Genomic DNA, 18,637 nt, shown 5'->3' on the forward strand with positions numbered 1-18,637 from the left:
GACCTTCTGAGGACCTACTTCTTGCACTCCTTCAAAAACCGTTTTTGAATGATGTTTCTAGGAAGTCTGTCCAGTTAAAATGACAATGAAAAGAAGGGGCAGTAGACAAATGCAACCCAAGGAAACAGTCTCCCAACTTTTTGCTGTGGGTTTCCACCCTACTGCACAGTTCAGACAGTTTACAAGTCTTCTTCCCCACAGACATGCACTCACCCTTCTCTTACCTGGAGCTACTTGACCTTACTTAGAAAGGGAAACTGCGAAACTACATACAAGCCTCAGAATATTCAAGCTTCAATAATTCTGATTACACTTATCCATGGCTCTCACTTACATTAAAGGGACTTGCAAAAGAAGGACTAATCAAAATTACCAGGAATCCCAAACCTTTAGTACCTAGCACATGCTGGCATTCAGAGAATTTTCTGGACTAACAAACAAAGGTGGATGGGAGATGCTTTCCAAGGGAGAAGTGAAACGTGATTAGCATTTGGGGCTCAGTGTAATTTTTGGTAAAGTGACTTCCCAGGTATTTGCCATTTTTTCACACAGGTCTCTTAGCCCTGCCCTGCAGCACGACACAGCATGGCAGAGTCCCCACCCCCCTTGCCCATACCTCATCTTTTTTTTTTTTTTTTTTTTTTTTTTACCTGTGTACAGTATTGCTTTTCCAGCCTCTGGCTCTCCTTCTGCTTCTGGCAGGTGAGGGACACTACTGACACAAGAGTGCCATTGGAGTTCTCCTGGGAAGATGTCCAGGAGAGCAGAGCCGTGGTGGGGCTCAGGACATGCACATTTACCTGCTGGGGTTTCTCAGTCAGTTCTTCCATCCATTCTCCTGCAGGACCTGCATGTTGCAGATCAGAACACAAGGAGGAGAGTACACATGAGTCTTCAGGGAAAAGTGTCCAGTTGTAAAGAAACTTCTGCTGTAGTACTTGGGATATGACTCAAGGGATTGGAGTGTATGCAGGAGCCCTAGTTTGTATCCCTGATACTGCAGGGTTCTCCTGAATGTATCCCTTCCCCCTCATTTTTTTTGGGGGGTTACAAAAGGTCATTCTTGCTCTGCACTCAGAAATAGCCCCTGGCAGGCAGGGGAGGGGGACAGCCATATGGGATTCTGGGAATTGAACCCGGCTTTATCCTGGGTTAGCTAAGTGACCAACTCTCTCTCTCTCTCTCTCTCTCTCTCTCTCTCTCTCTCTCTCTCTCTCTCTCTCTCTCTCCTGGGTTAGCTAAGTGACCAACTCTCTCTCTCTCTCTCTCTCTCTCTCTCTCTCCTGGGTTAGCTAAGTGACCAACTCTCTCTCTCTCTCTCTCTCTCTCTTCCTCTTTCTCTCTCCCACTCTCTCTTCCCCTCTCTCTCACTCTTTCTCTCCCCCTCTATCTTTTCTTCTCCCACTCTCTCTCCCCCCCCCTCACACACACACATACACACACACACACACACACACACACACACACACACACAAACACATTGTCTTTTACACAATGTCTCTTACAAGGACATTCAGAGTATCATTTGTATTGGGACAGTAGAGGTTTATGGGCTAAGCAAAGATTCCTCTGTGCCTACCACCTACACAAGGACAACCACAGCATTTCTGCCCAGCAGTGCTCCTCCACAGCTTTTGGCACAGGAGAGCTCAGGCTCTGTTTCTACCAGAGAGAAGGACTTCTCAGAACAAAGTGGGAGTGTAGCACCTCGATGATGACTAGAATTTCCTTCTTAGCGGGATTTGGGGGCTCTAGAAAGAATTCCTTTCAGATGCAAGTTAGCCCTTAAAACAACCAATAAAAGAAAATAACAAAATTTGGCAATTTTGAGTCTGAGACACAGGATGTGAGTCTATTCGAGAAGAAACTGCAACAGGCTAGTTCCATGATAATAGCTGGTTAAATCTAGGTGATCATTTGAGGGGCATGGAGGATTTCTCATTACCAAATATCAATTTAGATGTACTCCTTCCAAACCTGGTTCTCTGAAGTTTAGAAAGGGGTTATTTAGCACAATGCCTAACACAGAGAAGGGCTCCAGAAATGTCAAGGTGATTAGGTAATTGTTATCTTCAGAATTGCCCTTTTGGAATGCAAATGTTCACTTTCTTTCATTTGCTTACAAGGCACTTGATTCTTTCTTTGTAGAGTGTATACTTGCAGGCATCCTCTGCTGGAGAAGAATGAGGAGGGGAGGCCAGGCTCCTGGGAAATGGTGGTAGGAAAATAGTAACAAGGCAAATGCTGAGGTTGACAAGAGAAGGAGTAGTTGTCTATATCAGACTGAATGTACATGTGTCTGCCTGTCTTTTTCAGAGAGCCACACCTAGTGATGCTCAAGAGTTACCCCTGGCTATGTATTCCTGGCAGTCCTAAGATGACTACATGGGATGCCTATAGTCATACATATAGGATGCATGAACCCTGAGTTAGCCATTTGTAAGGCAAGCACTGACTAGTGGTATTACTAGCTCCAACTCTGCCCATCTTAATCCTTTTATTTGTGAGCTCTGCACTATGAGCAATCTCATTTGACACAAAGAAAGCACAACAAGGTAGGAAGTATTGAGATTCAAACCAGAGAAACCATTTTCCCAAATCCCTGATCTAAGTTCTTGAGTAGAACTTCCTGGAGCATTAGATCAGAGAGAAATATCACTGACCTGGAGACTGGAAAGGTGGCACAACACTCAATTTTAATAATTACTAATCATGCAACATTAGGCAAGTGAATTAACTTTTCTGAATCTCAGATAATCCCAGTCATTCCATCTGTCAAATGGGCAGATCTAGCAAAGAATTGAGGAAAAAAACCTTGAGAAATTCATGACTTCATTTTACTGATGAAGGCTGAGGTCCAGAAACATAAATGACCTGTACAGTGTCAAAAAGCTAGTCTGTGCTTGGGATCCACTCAGGATTCAGGTTCAGTTGTATATTTCTTGGATCAGTGTCTTGTGACAGCAGCATTCTCTTGATGCTGCCTGATGAGGTATGGATGTCACAAGTGTTGGGCTCAAATGAGGTCAGAAGTGCTAGGGAATGATCTCATTGTGAAAGGTTATCACTGTTATGAAGATGATCAGGGTGAGGGCACAGAAAAGTGGGAAGAAGCAAACAAAAGCAAAACAAACTTATTGAATGGTTTACATTTGGGCTAATCTGAAACCCAACCCAAGGTCACTGCAAGATATACAAAAAATAAAATAGGTTGTCATTGTTCTTAAATCCTTTTTGCTCTTCTTTTTTTTTTTTTTTTTTTTTTTTTTTGATGTTTGGGCCACACCTTGCAGTGCTCAGGGGTTACTACTGACCCTGGACTCAGAAGTCGCTCCTGGCAGGCCCAATGGACCATAGGGGATGCTGAGGATTGAACCCATGTCCTGTCCTAAGTCATCGATAGCATGCAAGGCAAATGCCCTACTACTGTGCTATCGCTCCAGCCCCTGTTCTTAAATTCTAATGCTTCTTCAGACACTAGAAAAAGCCACTGAGCTTACTGTGACTTGGTTTTTGTTTTGCAATCCTGATAAATGGGGAAAATAAAAATGTTTTCTTCATAAGCCTGCTGAAGAAACTAATATGAAGTTCTACTTAATTCTCATCTCTGGGGAAAGCCTTCTAAACTATTTAAGTATAAATCATAGAGCAAACTGCATACTCTTTAATGTAATGTATTGCATTTTAAAGTTATAACTCGACATTTCAAATTTGGAAAAGTTTTGGTAAGAAATGGACTATGATTATAAGTATAACCTTGATAAGTTGGGCAAACATTTTTTATTGTGGTAATTTTGTCTGTGGAGTTATTTCAACACATAAAGTCCTTCTGCTTAAATGTCCATGCACTAAAACTATTCTTTTTTTGGTAAACAAAAAAAATTAAACAAAATTTCAACTGCCCCACATTTTTATAGATGAATAATAATATGCATATCTTTGAAATAATCCTATTTTGAGCATTTCTGACACACTGTCAACAGTTCTAGTTAAATAGACTAAAAATAGACCAGAGTTCCTGATGCATGAAAGTAGTTCTACAAATATTTGTGCATGAAAGTAGTTCTACAAATATTTGTTGAATATAAAACAGAATTAATAAGCAAGCAAATGAGCAAATAATGTAACCATTTAAAAGTATAGACTTTGGTATTGGAAACAAAATATATGCAAATAAAATCCACCTAGAAAGAAACCACAAATACACACACACACACACACACACACACACACACACACACACACACTTCTTGTACTCTTTGGAATGCAACAGAAATTTAGAGAATGGAAATGTCATCATGTCAGAAAGAGTTGCAGGAGTTTCATGGAAACAGACAATTACTCTGGGTCTCTACTGGCAGAAACAGAAACCTGATTAGTAAAATATTTTTAGCCTGGAAATAACTGAATATTCAACTTTGTTCTCCTTTTCAAGTGCTCCCACATCACTTTCCATAGCTAAGACATGTAAGGCAATTGTGTAAGGCCATTCAGTTCTAGTCTATTTAATGTCCAGGGATCTTTCAAGACTTTGAATGAGTAGTGACAACTTTTGGTTTCCACAGTAAAAATGTTACAGGGGATCTTTCCATCATTTGTTATTTTCTGTTTTAATTCATATATTATTTATTTATAATAACATGTAAGTTTTAGGAGCAGCATTTCACATTTCCATCTGTGATTCAGCCTCATCCCATCACCATTTCCATTTCCAGCATTTATAAATACTGTTTGATCTGCTCCTTCAGTATTTCTCTTGTTCCCACTCCTATCTTTTTGAGGATTATTTGATTAAAGGTAGGATTTTGCATTTGAAGAAGGTACTAAATTGAGTGGTGGTCATCTTTTGGGGAAAGATTTTATCCTCTGTCTCATGCTTTTTTTTTCTGTGAATTTGAGTAATATTTAACTTCTGAGAAGCAAGGTCACTGATTTTGGGGTCTTTGAACTTATATGGTAAACTAAACTAAAATCACTGTAGATATACATTATTTGTACATCTCTGAGAAGTGAACTGCTACTTGATTATTACACCTTATTTAAGAATTGGTAGTACCAATCCTAGGTTCTATTTGGGATTTTCAGGATGTTCCTATCATTGTCTTCCTCTAATTTTTTGGCAATCAAATGCATCTTATTCCACTTGAATGAATCTTCATATCTCCTTTAAGCTCCTACAAATTTATTCTCCTAATGAGACTTCTCACGAAGTCCAAAAATAACAATTTCATTATAAAAGTCATATTTCTCAAACTGCTAACTCATGACCTTGAAGAATTTGTTGAAGCTAGTGTGGAAGACCAGTTTAATAAATGTTCAATTATCCCTGTAATAAAAAATAAAAAGATCCTCAAGTGAAATCCTGGGATATATTTGCTACTATTAACCAGACATCTATTCTTTGGCTGTCATCATCTTCTGGATCTGGGCTCCTCCTGACCTTGAAAATTTTTCATCATCTCTAATGTTTGATGAATAATTGACGCCAGGGCATCATTAATCTAACAAGTTGCATTGTCCCAGCCCTGCTATAAGTGCAAAATTATCTCTTTGTTACTTACTGATATAAAAACTGAGAGATTTTGCTGACTGGCTTTTTCGAGTTTCACAGGATCCCGAGGAACTAACAGTAGTTACAGATAATTTGTATTTTCCAGGCTCCTTCAGTTCTGTAGCAAATTCATGTGTTTCTTCATCCACAGTCAAATATTCAGTGAAGTTGTCTATATCATAAATAAAAAGATGATATACATAAATGGATTTTAGTAAGGGTTTTTATTAAAGACATATCAACTAATCACAAAGTATATTCCCATAGTGTTCCGCCTTTGGTCAAGTTTAATTATGAATATATAATAGATGGTGTTAAGAAAAGATGAAAAACAGCTTAAGTGGTGTTTTCATACTACTCTTTTAAAAATAGCCTATCTGAAATACAGTATCTAAATCAATGAAACTGGAGTGAGTGTTGATTACCTCTTCTCCTACACTTGTACCCCACCCCGCTCCCCCCAAAAAAAAACCCTAAATGCACAAGATCAGGACACTCTTGACTTTAAAGCAATTATGGACTTTTTTGCTTGTTTTGTTTGGGGGCCATATCCAGTGATGCTCAGGCTTTACTTCTTTCTCTCTGCTCAGAGATCTCTCCTGATAGAGCTAAGGGATTGAACCTGGACTGACCATGTGCAAGACAAATGTCTTATCCACTATGTTTCTGGCCCCAATCACTGACTTTCTTATCTGGATAGGGACAAAAGATAACCAGCACCAAATATCATGTAGGTCTGTGATAATATTAAATATTCCCAAATGTCTCAAAATATGCAGAGAAAATTTCAGATGTATTTTCTGACTCATGTAATGATTTTCTTTTCTGAAACTTCTAAAAGTCAAAATAATTTTTACATGACTCTGAAGTCTATCTCTTGCTGCTTCCCTCCCAACCCCCATTTGAAGTTACTGTTATTAAATAGTGACTTCAGCCATCTTCAAAAGAGCATGCTGCCATCAGATGAAAGTATGATGAAACTTTCTTGGCAAAAGGCATTCAAAAAGTCAGAGTTAAAAGACCCTATTCTCCGTGGACTATATTGAGAAATGGAGAACTAAAATATATGAAGGGAACATGTTCTAATGCCAAGTAATTCTAGGCAAATGTTAAGACTTTTTGCTCATATAAATGAAAATGAACTTTAATTTAATATAGTATTGGGGTATGAGCGATGGGTTCATTATCTTGTGTAAAGAAATCCATTTATTTTGAATCAGATTCTTTTAAGCAACATAGGGACACAAGATGATATTACATAATATTAATACCCTATAAACTGTCATTTTAACTTTTGAATTTTGGCAACTCGACAAGTTTTGCTCTCAAATTATTAAATAGAAAAGTAGAAAAAGTATGCTATTGTAAAAACAAAACAAGCAGCAAATAGCTTTTAAAATAAATTTTACCATACAACAATTTAGATATAATTTATGATGCAAATTTATTGAAAGCCATGAATGACCCTTTTTATAAATGAGTGGGCTACATGATCAGGGATAGCTCTCAGTTGTTCAATAAGTTAATATGCTTAATGACAACCTAACCATAATGGGACTGCTCTGACTGTATGTTTTTTATTTTTCATTTTTCTTTTTAGAGGGTAAGTGATGTGGGTCTCAGAAGAGCAAACCACAGGATTAAGGTAGAGAAGCAAAATAGCATTAGAAGCATTAGAAGCAAAATGTCTACTCTTGAAAAAAGTAGAAATCTTATCAGAGAGATTCTTTAGCTACATGCTTTTCTTAAAATTTAAATAGATTAAAAAAAACTTTCCTCTCCACATTTTTTCATCAGTTAGACCCTTTTACCTTTTCTTTTCTTTTCTTTTCTTTTCTTTTCTTTTCTTTTTTTTTTTTTTTTTTTTTTTTTTTTTTTTTTTGGAGGGGAGGCACATCTGAAGGCACTCGGCAGTTAGTTTTGGTTCTGCACTCAAAAATCACTCCTAGTAGACCATATGGGATGCTGGGCATAGAACCTAAGTCAGTCATGCGTGAGGCAAAATAGCTGTGCTATTTCTCTGATCCCAATGATTAGACATTTAATTCAAAAACCTTTCAAACTATAAGTGTTCCCCTAGTGACCTAGGATTTGTGACACATAGGCATTAGCAAGTATACAATTTCCAGGCCTTGCAGCTCACGAAAAACTCAGATCTATAGATTCTGATTCAGTTGACTCATGCAACTCACTCAACTGTTTTCTAGCATCGGTTCATATTTGTTACTCAATTAATTATCTTGATCATTTTTCTTTAGAAATTTTCTGCCTTCAATCTTTCTTTCAAACCTTAAATAAAAAAAGATTAAAAATGCATCCACACCTGAAAAACCAGCAGCCTCTGTGCATTAGCACCATCTTCCTAGCAAAAGAAAGCTTCAGTTCTTCCACCAAACTCCAAAAGAAATAATGGCCACCAGAACTTCCCAGGTAGTCCAGTTCTGGCTGATACCTCTGTGGTATTCTCAGAAAGATTCTCCTTTCTGTATAAACTATAGCAGCCCATTGTCACTGTCTACACTCTTCGACAGAAATGACCCACCTCCATGAGACTTAACCTTATTAACCTTCCAAGCTACTAAATTTGTTTTAGATTTATGAATCCTGAATTGCACAGTCATGACACATCTCAATATTATATAGTAGTGTCACCCCAGTAGTAACACAGGAAATCTGATGGGACATTTATATAGCAATCTTCCAACCTCAGTGAGTCAAAACAGTAACAAAAAAGGCTCAACTAGCACCAAGCACAGTCCAGTAAATCCTGACACTAATTTTTGTAACACAATAAAGAAAAATATAACAATCATTTCAAATTGACCTAAGTTGACTGAAGTTTTGATAATTCTATTTGCCTTTGTATTGTAACACGCAATATGAAGTAAATGTGTGTGTACCTGCATGTAGGCAGGCTGTGGTGCTGGGTGAGAGACTGGAGGCATTAGTGAAGGGAAGATCACACTTGTAGTGGGATTAGTGTTTTCACATTTATTTCATGTCTGAAATGACTATGTCATGTACAATTTGTTAAATCATGGTGTTATAATAAAAATTAAGAAAAATGTCCAAGGGATGAAGAAATAGTGCAGGAAGAAGGCAACTTTCTTTGCTGTGGTCCATCTGAGTTTGAGCCTTGGCACTCCAGATGTCCCCCTGAGTCCAAACAGGAGTGATTCATGAGTCAAAGCCGGGCATAGCCCCTGAGCATCACTGAATGTAGGCTCCCCAAAAATGTGGCCACTTCCTTTGTATTCTTTCTTACTATCTTTGATTTGACTATTCTCTTACCTCATCTCTCTCTCTCTCTCTCTCTCTCTCTCTCTCTCTCTCTCTCTCTCTCTCTCTCTCTCTCTCTCTCTCTCTCCCTCTCTCTCGTTTTTGGGCCACACCCAGTGACGTTCAGTGGTTACTCCTGGCTATGTGCTCAGTTAATACTCCTGGCTAGGGGACCATATGGGATGCTGAAATTGAACCCAAGTCTGTCCTAGACAGCCATGTGTAAGGCAAATGTCCTACCGCTGTGCTATTGCTCTGGCCCTTTCTCTCTCTTTTTTTTTAAATTTATTTTTAATTACTTTATTTCAACACTATGGTTATTCTGTACTTCTATGTTCGTTGCAGAACTATTAAAAATAGTGAGAATCTGGAAAAAAGCCAAGTGCTCAAAAACAGATGAATGGATAAAGAAACTCTGGTACATCTACACACTGTAATACTATGCACTGTTAGGAAAATGAAGTCTTGAAATTTACCTTCTCTTTCTATGTGGATATGAAACCCATCAAAAGCAGTAGGTGGCTTTGGTGGGAGCCAACTCAGGACCATTTGTACAGGGAAGAAAGATGTTGAGCTGGGTGTGGCTTTTTTAGTCCTGCTCAATGTCCTGTTATTTTCATATTCTGTGGGGAGCACACTGACAAAGTCCTCATCACCGTCCGGAGCTGCGGAGGCCCCATCCCACCAGTATGGCTGTGATGTGCTTTCATCATCACTGTTGTTAACTTGAGACCAACCAGAAGAAATGTTGCCAGAAGGAATTTCAGGAATCTCATGAGTAAAATGAAACACTTTGTTTTTCTCCGTGGTATCTTGAGCTCTCATGAATGATTCCTCTGGGAAACTGCCACTCTGTTCTTCCCAATTGTTTTTGTTCAGGTTTACAATATGAACAGAGATATTTCGAGGGGGGTAAGGGGCTGTAAGAGAATTTTATTCCAAAGTTATTTATTGTTAACTGTAGTGTTTCACAACTTAATCTATTAATGAGTTAAATATCGTACATATTTCCAAATTAGAGTTTAGTTTTGCTTCTATAGTATAGAAAATGTGCAAAAACAATATTCATGCCAGGTATGCATATGGTGATTATGAGCATCTCATCATTCATGCTTTGAACATGTTAACCTGTAGTACTGTACTTGTTGAAAGGATTACTTGACTTTTTCTGAAGCACAGTAAATATTTTTAGAAACTATCATAAACTTTGTTTAAAAAATAACTGATTGTCTTGGACTCTTTCTTTTGAAAAATCAACTTTAATTTATTTATAATCATCAACATAAACATATTCCATATAACGCAGATGTATTTAGTAGACCTGTATATATGCATTGTATTTTTTTGTGTGTGTATGGTTTTTGGGTCACACTCGGCAGTGCTCAGGAGTTATTCCTGGCTCCAGGCTCAAAAATTGCTCCTGGCAGGCACGGGGGACCATATGGGATGCCAGGATTCGAACTGATGACCTCCTGTATGAAAGGCAAACGCCTTACCTCCATGCTATCTCTCTGGCCCAGTATTTTAAAATATAAACATGTTAGAAATAGCACTTCACTCCTCAACTTATTTGTTTGTCTGTTTACTTATTTATGGTTTTGGGTCACACCCAGTGGTGCTCAGAAATCGCTCCTGGTGGTCACGGGGGACCATATAGGATGTTGGGATTCGAACAACTGTCCGTCCTGGATCAGCTGTATGCAAGGCAAACGCACTACTGCTGTGCTATTTCTCTGGCTCCAACTCCTCAACTTTTTAAATCAAAGTGTTTGAGCACAAAATGAGTTTTTAAATAATGCAAGAACACTTCTCTAAAGGTAGAGAATTTTGATAGGTAGAAAAATTGCAAGATAGGGTCGGAGATATAGCATGGAGGTAAGGCATTTGCCTTGCATGCAGAAGAATAGTGGTTTGAATCCCGGCATCCCATATGGCCCCCGAGCCTGCCAGGAGCGATTTCTGAGTGTAGAACTAGGAGTAACCCCTGAGCGCTGCCAGGTGTGACTCAAAACCAAAAAAAGAAAAATTGCAAGCTAGGTAGAGACATATATTAGTGCCCATCTATCCTACAAATAGCTCAAATATCAATTTCTTCTTCCATGAACTTCTCACAATTTTTGCCTGTGTGGTACTTCTCTATAACTTTGTATTCTTGTCAAATACTCATTATATTCTGCCTTGCATCAATATCATTTGGATGGCATTTCCTTCCTTACTGAGAACAGGCCATGGTGCACCAAACTAACTTTGTCTTTTACAGAACTCAGAATAAACTTTCAGGAATAATGTATGTAATTAATGTTTCTTTAAGAGAAACAAATAAAAAACAGAAAGTTATGTGAATTATATTATTTGTTGAGTCAAAACTGAGCACTTGGACAAATTAGTGAGAACTGCGATGTCTTAGTTTTTTTTTTGAAAGGTTTAAGTGGCTATTAATTAAGATAAATTTCCAGTGTTCATCTGAAAGGTCTTTTCAGCATACCTGTTGAGTATTTATGCACTTTAATCACAAATAATCACTTATATTTGTGTTGATGGGAACTTTTCAGTTGTAGATTATTTTGCCCATCCATTCTTCTGCCAGCTTATTTTTCCATTCCTTATGTACTTATCCACCAATCTATTGTCTACCCATAGTATGTCAGTATATTCATCTCTCTTCAATAGTCTTCACATTAAAATTAAGTACTGCAAATTTTCAGTACATTTTAACTTCAATAATTTTTTTAGTAATCTGATAATTTCTACTAAAACATCTATAATTTGCTTTTCTCTCATTTGGCCATTTTCCCATGTAATAGAATAATTAATGTCTATTTGCCTAGTTAAATTACTTAACGATAACTTTGGTGGCATCATGTGCTACTTTAATTTGAAAATGATAAATTTGTGATCTATTAGTATTTTAAATTACATATTTTCTCAGTTTATTTGACATTGAAATATAGTTTTATATTATTTATAAGCTTTATGACAGATTTTTCTTTACATTGTAGATCATATACACAGCATGTAATTTAATTTTTCACAATATTTATTTACAGGATACTTACCAGTTCTATGTTGTTTGGGTTGATGACTGACACCACTATATTCTACAAGAGTACTTTTATTAAAAGTTGCCTCAGATACCAGCTGAAAAGTAATATTACTGTAGCATATTCCTGGAAGCCAATGGTTAAATACAGTTTTTCCCTTAAGGAAATCTGAGAAGATACAAGTGAAATATATTAAAATTTTCTCCCACAAACCCCTTGATTAAATTTAATCTTTTTTATTTTTACACATTTCTAAGAAGCTGTAAATAATTATGATTAAGTATATCAAAATTACATTTTCTTTGACTTCTCATGTGGTCAATAATAAAATATTGATAGAATAGATATAAAAATGTGGATCTTTGAACTCAGCCCTGAAAGGTTTCTAATGCAACAACTTCTGAAAAGCAAATTAAGTCTATTACCAGAATATTGGTGTACTGTGCATAGAACATAGTATTAGGAATTGGAGAGATTTGAGTTATATTAGCCTATTTGAAAAAATAAAATTTTAAGGTTCTATCTATTTTTGGCCAATTTCTCTGTTTGGGTGTGATAATTGAAGTTGTCCCCAGTTATACTTATTCTTTCTCTTCCTTTCTGTTCTTTCTTTATATGCTATGCCATGTTTCTTATATCAAGACCATGGCATTTTTTTGTTTGTTTGTTTGTTTGCTTGTTTTGTTTTGTTTTGTGTTTTTTTGTTTCTGTTTTTGTGGGGTTTTGTTTTTTGTTTTTTTGTGTTTTGTGTTTTTTTTTTTGGGGGGGGTGCTTGTGTTTATTGTTGGAGTCCTCACTGGATATTTGACACTTCTTTTTGTACTGGTGGAATGTTTCACCTTTTTTCTCTCCTTCGTTTCTCAAACCGATGTTGAGAGCCTCTAGAAGAATTCCGCTTATTTTCGGCGTATTAGACTTTTACCCCAGTTTATTACTTTTCTCTCCTTCAAACAAAACCACGTAACTTGAACTAGCTAGTCCTGCCCCCCCAATTAGAGGGGGAAACAAGGGAGGCACCAGGACCAAACAGGTACAAGACTACTAAGCAGTAGGCTAGATACAGAGGAGACCACATATTCTAGCTACCCTGGGGGTGAGGGAAGAGGATATGGGTGGTAGGACAAAAACGGAGGTGTAGGGAGGACAATTTGGTGATGGGAATCCCCCCTGATTTTATGTAAATATGTACCTAAAATATCATTGTCAACAATATGTAAGCCACTATGATCAAAATAAAAATTAAAAAAAAATAAAAAAAAATTTTAAGGTTTTTTTGCTGCCCTATTATTTAAATATAATTTAAATAATTTTACAAAAATACTTTCACTAGGCTGATTGCATAAACTAGACTGCCTAATTTATTTCTTTATTTAGATTTAGATAAATTTATTAGTGTATCTTTCACAAATATTTAAAAATTGAACTACAGCATATTGGCTCTTATACTTTGGAGTTTAAGCTTAGAATTTAAAAATAACTAGATAGACTCACTCCTTTCTCAAAAGAGATGTAAATAAAGTCATAAAAAAGCATAGGTACACCTGCCACACATCCCAAAGCTGGAAATATTGGGAAGGAGAATGAGCCAAGCCTCGCCCTGCTATGCAGCCATGCCTGCTTTACCCATAATCACCACTTGGCTTATGGAGCTGCCTCATCACTCCTCTACGATTCTCTTCAGAGACATCAATCTGACCAAACTTCAGGTAAAAACATCCCTATACAAGAAGAGGTCCTAGGAAAGAACTGAATTCTATCTGTTCTGAAAACTCCAGTCTCATCTTTTTTTTTTTTAATATCACTGCCAATGCTCTTTCAAGTCTGTTATTTTTTTTCTTATGGAAAGTGCTCCTTAGCAAAGTCCCCAACATGTAAAGACAATTAGTAATCTTACTTTTTATATATATATAAAAAAATCTTCTGCTTTAAAAATGTAAGGTTTATCTGCCAATTGGTAAGCAGGACATATTAAAAGAAATAAAGAGAGAAAAATATTGGAAAATATTAAAAAAAAACAGTAAATGTAAAAATCAGAGTGACAGCACAGCAGGGAGGGTGTTTACATTGCATGCAGTCAACACAGGTTCTATCTCTGGCATCCCATATGCTCCCCTAAGCACTGCCAAGAATGATCCCTGAGTGAAGAGCCAGGAGTAACCCCTGAGCACTGCTAGTTGTGGCCCAAAACAAAACAAAACATAAAACAAATCTAATTCAAATTAGGAAGGAGTGAAAGAAAATAATCCTAGCACCTACTGAATTAGAATGCAAAGGAATTCTAAAGAATGATTTACCTTAAAAAGCATAATAGTAATTGACTTAATTTTAAATTCATGACTTTTAACATAAGATTTTTAGTTTATTTAAAATAATTTGTGAATGTGTGTATTTGCATATGAACATTAAACAAATAAGGCTTCAGTAATCTGCAAATAATCTCTTTTCATTGAAAATAAAACTTCAAATTTGTTTCATTGAAAAATAAAACAAAGAGGGGCCCGGAGAGATAGCACAGCGGCGTTTGTCTTGCAAGCAGCCAATCCAGGACCAAAGGTGGTTGGTTCGAATCCTGGTGTCCCATATGGTCCCCCGTGCCTGCCAGGAGCTATTTCTGAGCAGATAGCCAGGAGTAAGCCCTGAGCATCGCTAGGTGTGGCCCAAAAACCAAAAAACAAACAAACAAAACAAACAAAACAAAACAAAACATTGAGTCTATGCTTGTTTGTTTGATTTTTAAAATATGTGATTTTTTAATTGTGTAAGTGCCTGAACCCAGGTCTTCATACATATAAATCATATCAATGCCTAATTTTTAAAAGTTATAAAATTATTAAAAATATAAATATTTGCTATATTTTATTTATTTTGAGCTATTTCTCACTGTACTAGGGGACCATACAGTTATGGATAACAAATCTGGGACTTTCATATACAAAAACCTCTTTGCATCATATCTCCAATCATGACTATATATGTTAAATGATATCATACTTTTTTTAAGAATTTATGCAAGAAAGGAATTTGTAAATGTAGTGAATTAAAATGACATCTTTCTAGATACCAAAAACAAGTATCCAGATACCATTCTCTACCTCACTGTCTACGTCCATTTATAACCAGTCAAATTTACACTTACATTCAGGTACTCGAAAAGAAATGTTTCTGAAAGGAAATGTTATATTCTGAAAATATTTCAGTTCCTTGGCTTCAATTCACTCCCCTACAGCTGAACAGCTAAATCCCCTCTCCATTTTCTCCCTCTCGCTCAATCTTCTTCCACTACTCCAGAGAATCTGCCTAGAAAATTTTGCTGAGTTCTTTTTGAAAGGATCAATTCTCTTGATTCTCTTCTCTCTGATACCCACCCTCCACTCCCACCAGAGATCTCATAAAGCCTGTAAAAAAAACAAAAAACAAAAAACCTTTTTTTATTACTTTTTTTTTTTTTTTTGGTTTTTGGGTCACACCTGGCAGTGCTCAGGGGTTATTCCTGGCTCCACGCTCAGAAATCGCTCCTGGCAGGCTCGGGGGACTATATGGGATGCCGGGATTTGAACCAATGACCTTCTGCATGAAAGGCAAATGCCTTACCTCCATGCTATCTCTCCGGCCCCATTTTATTACTATTTTTAAGGAAATAGTTTAGCTGGTAATTACACTGAAATATATATGAAAGAACAACAACAACAAAAAAAAAACCTTCCCTTTTTTCATTTGAGAGCAATTTCCATATGAAACTTTATGAAAGGTACCCCTTGAACTTGCCATTCTACAATTGCTCTTTTAGTATACTCAAAGATGGTTGACAAGATGCTTTCAACTTAAGTCTTAAGTTTTATTATTATTATTATTATTATTATTATTATTATTATTATTTGTAGTAGTAGTAGTAGTAGTAGTTTGTTTTTTGTTTTGGGGCCATACCCAGAGGAGCTCAGGGCTTAACTCCTGACTCTGCACTTAGGGGTCACTCCTGGTAGAGCTCAGGGGACCAAATAGGATGGCAAATATTGAACTCAGGTCAACTGTGAAAAATTGTTTCAACACAAGTCTGAAATTATTAACAAGTAATTGTACCAGGAATACTGCCTTTGACAAAAACTACAAATAAGTTAAATGTTTGAGAATTTCTTGTGTATATAAATTGCCTACAACTCCAACCTAATAAAATATGAGTCAGTAACTATTTTTGTGGTTGACTTGGGTAAAATAAAGAAATATAACACCTTCAGGGGCTGACTTGCAACACCTGGTACAAGAAATGAGACCATTTGGAAAAATATCTTATCAAATGTGATAGTTATCATTTCCTCAATCTTTCTTTTACCTCTTACCTTTATATAGCATTGTTCGAAAGTCTTTACCTTCCCAATAGCTTATGTTTACTCTTGTGAAAACATTATATTTTTCTGGATAATGAATTTCAAACAGAACTCCTGTTTCAGGAGAAGGTTTATAGTCATATATTGAAACACTGGTTACAGGTAGAGGTTCTGCAGAAAGAAAATGGGAGGGCAGAGAAAAAAGATTATTTCAATACTTGGAAATACCAAGACTTACACTTACCACATCTTAACATATATTCTTATTATTTCGAAGTGCTTAATTCAGTACTCAATAGCCTTAACCTTAGCAATAATTACCATATTAAATTTGACACGGTATTTTTAAAATTAATTTTTATTTGAATCGTAGTGGGTTACATATTGCTCACAGTAATATTTTAGGTACATATTAACATTGAATCAGGGGAATTTCCATCACTGAATTGTCCTTCCTCCACCTCCGGAACCGGTCCTACCTCCTATATCCTCCACCCTCACCCCCGGGCTGCTAGAATGAGTGGTCCCCTCTGTGCCTAGCTTACTACTTAGTGACCTTACAACTGTTTGGTCATGGTACCTCCATTATATCCCCCTCTAATTGGGAGGCGGGACTAGATAGTTCAAGTTATGTGGTTTTGTTTGAAGAAGAGAAAAGTAATAAAATGGGGTAAAAATCAAATACGCCAAAAATGGGCGGAGTCCTTGAGGCTCTCATCCTCGGTTTGAGAGACAAAGGGGAAAAAGAAGGTGAAACACCACAACAGTATAAAAATAAGTATCAAATAAAATATCCAGTGAGCACTACAGCAATAAAGATGAGCACCACATAATAGCCATGGTCTTGAAATAAAAAAACATGACAGAGCACAAAACGGAAGAAGAGAAAAGAAAGAAAATAAATAAATAAATAAATAAACAAATAAATAAATAAATGAAAATGGGGACAACAAGTTCAATATCCATACCAGATCAAAGAAATCGACAAAATCTAGATAGATAAATAAAAGAAAAAGATTATTTTGTGCTTTTTGTCTTTTTCTTTCCCTCCTGCATAGGCACAGTTAACATTGGGGTCATTCAAACAGGAATTCCCTTGGCCTCAGACATACATGGCTTCTCTACCCTTGAAGCATTTTGTCATGGGATTAACTAGACTCCTTTAAAGTTCATTTACTCTCCCCTTGGTGCTTTTGTGGTATGTGGAAGACTTCTGCTCCGTCCTGGGTGATAAAATCAGACCTTTGTATCTAGAGATCTCTGTCTCTGCACAGGTCAAGGAGTGAAATTTATGATGAAGTCTTTCTTTGTGGTTCTAGAAGTTCTGTTCCCTCAGTTGACATGATATTTTTAATCTTCAAAAAACTTTAATTTTTTGGTTTTTCTTTTGTAATGACTCTGAGATTGAGAACAAGTATTAATAAGACCATTTAACAGATAAAATTTTTATTTGGTTTTAAATTACCTTATAAAGGCAATTCAGCAAATGTGTGAGTGCACACGTCTTCAAATTTCTTGTTTATTTGTTATTACCATATTAAATATTGTGATTTACAAACTGCTAACTATATTTTCATGCATTCAGTGTTTCAATGCTACACCCATCACCAGAGTGTGCACTAGTTTCCAAGGAATCTCTTCTATTCATCCCTCCTTTCCCAAGTAAGCTAAGTTCGGTTATTAAAAGCTTCAGTTCTGGGGCCAGAGTGAAAGTGCAGCAGTAAGGCATTTGCCTTGCATGTGGCCGATCCAGAACAGACTTTGGTTCGATCCTCGGCATCCCATATGGTACTCAAGCCAGGAGCTATATTTGAGCACATAGCCAGGAGTAACCCCTGAGCATCATCGGATGTGGCCCAAAAACTAAACCAAACAAACCAACAAAAAGCTTCAGTTCTGATGACTTCGGTTAGTTTTTATCCCTTTACTGCTTCTTTACATCCCTCACCTGAGAGATTTTTTTGATCATGGAGGTGGTGACATCTACACACATATAGATGAATAAAAATTAAATTTATGATATTACACAAAATTGTAAGTAATCAAAGTTTGTTTTTTTCAAAAACTTTTTTTTCTTTTTCTTTTTTTTTGTCACATCCTGGTGAAACTCAGGGATTACTCCTGGATATGTGCTCAGAAATTGCTCCTAACATGGGGGACCATATGGGGCGCCAGGGATGGAACCCAGGTCTGTCCTGAGTAGCCATGTGTAAGGCAAATGCCCTACAGCTGTGTTATCACTCTGGCCCCCCAAACTTTTTTTTGTATAGGCATACAAATTTAAGAAGTTAAGTGTATGAATAATTTTATTCTACTACATTGTAAACTTTGCATAAAATGGATAAATCTTACAAATATACAATTCAGTAAGAGTGAGAAGAGAATTAAAAATAATTTACAGGAAAATCTGAATATAAAAGTTTTTTATCTTAAAAAGGGAATAC

The 18,637-nt window shown here is 36.6% G+C and overlaps 1 protein-coding gene across 1 annotated transcript in view; it reads right to left on the reverse strand.

The window, feature by feature from the left end:
• Positions 1-18,637, reverse strand: part of PTPRO (protein tyrosine phosphatase receptor type O) — a 265,396-nt gene that overhangs the window by 83,621 nt on the left and 163,138 nt on the right. The window contains exons 3-7 of the mRNA XM_049783694.1: positions 16,206-16,364; positions 11,887-12,039; positions 9,307-9,750; positions 5,562-5,723; positions 651-847 (exon numbers count right to left, since the gene is read on the reverse strand). Of these exons, the coding sequence (XP_049639651.1) occupies positions 651-847; positions 5,562-5,723; positions 9,307-9,750; positions 11,887-12,039; positions 16,206-16,364 (1,115 nt within the window). The remainder of the gene's footprint in view (positions 1-650; positions 848-5,561; positions 5,724-9,306; positions 9,751-11,886; positions 12,040-16,205; positions 16,365-18,637) is intronic.

The sequence above is a fragment of the Suncus etruscus genome, chromosome 11 (assembly GCF_024139225.1).
Source record: "Suncus etruscus isolate mSunEtr1 chromosome 11, mSunEtr1.pri.cur, whole genome shotgun sequence".
Lineage (NCBI taxonomy): Eukaryota > Metazoa > Chordata > Mammalia > Eulipotyphla > Soricidae > Suncus > Suncus etruscus.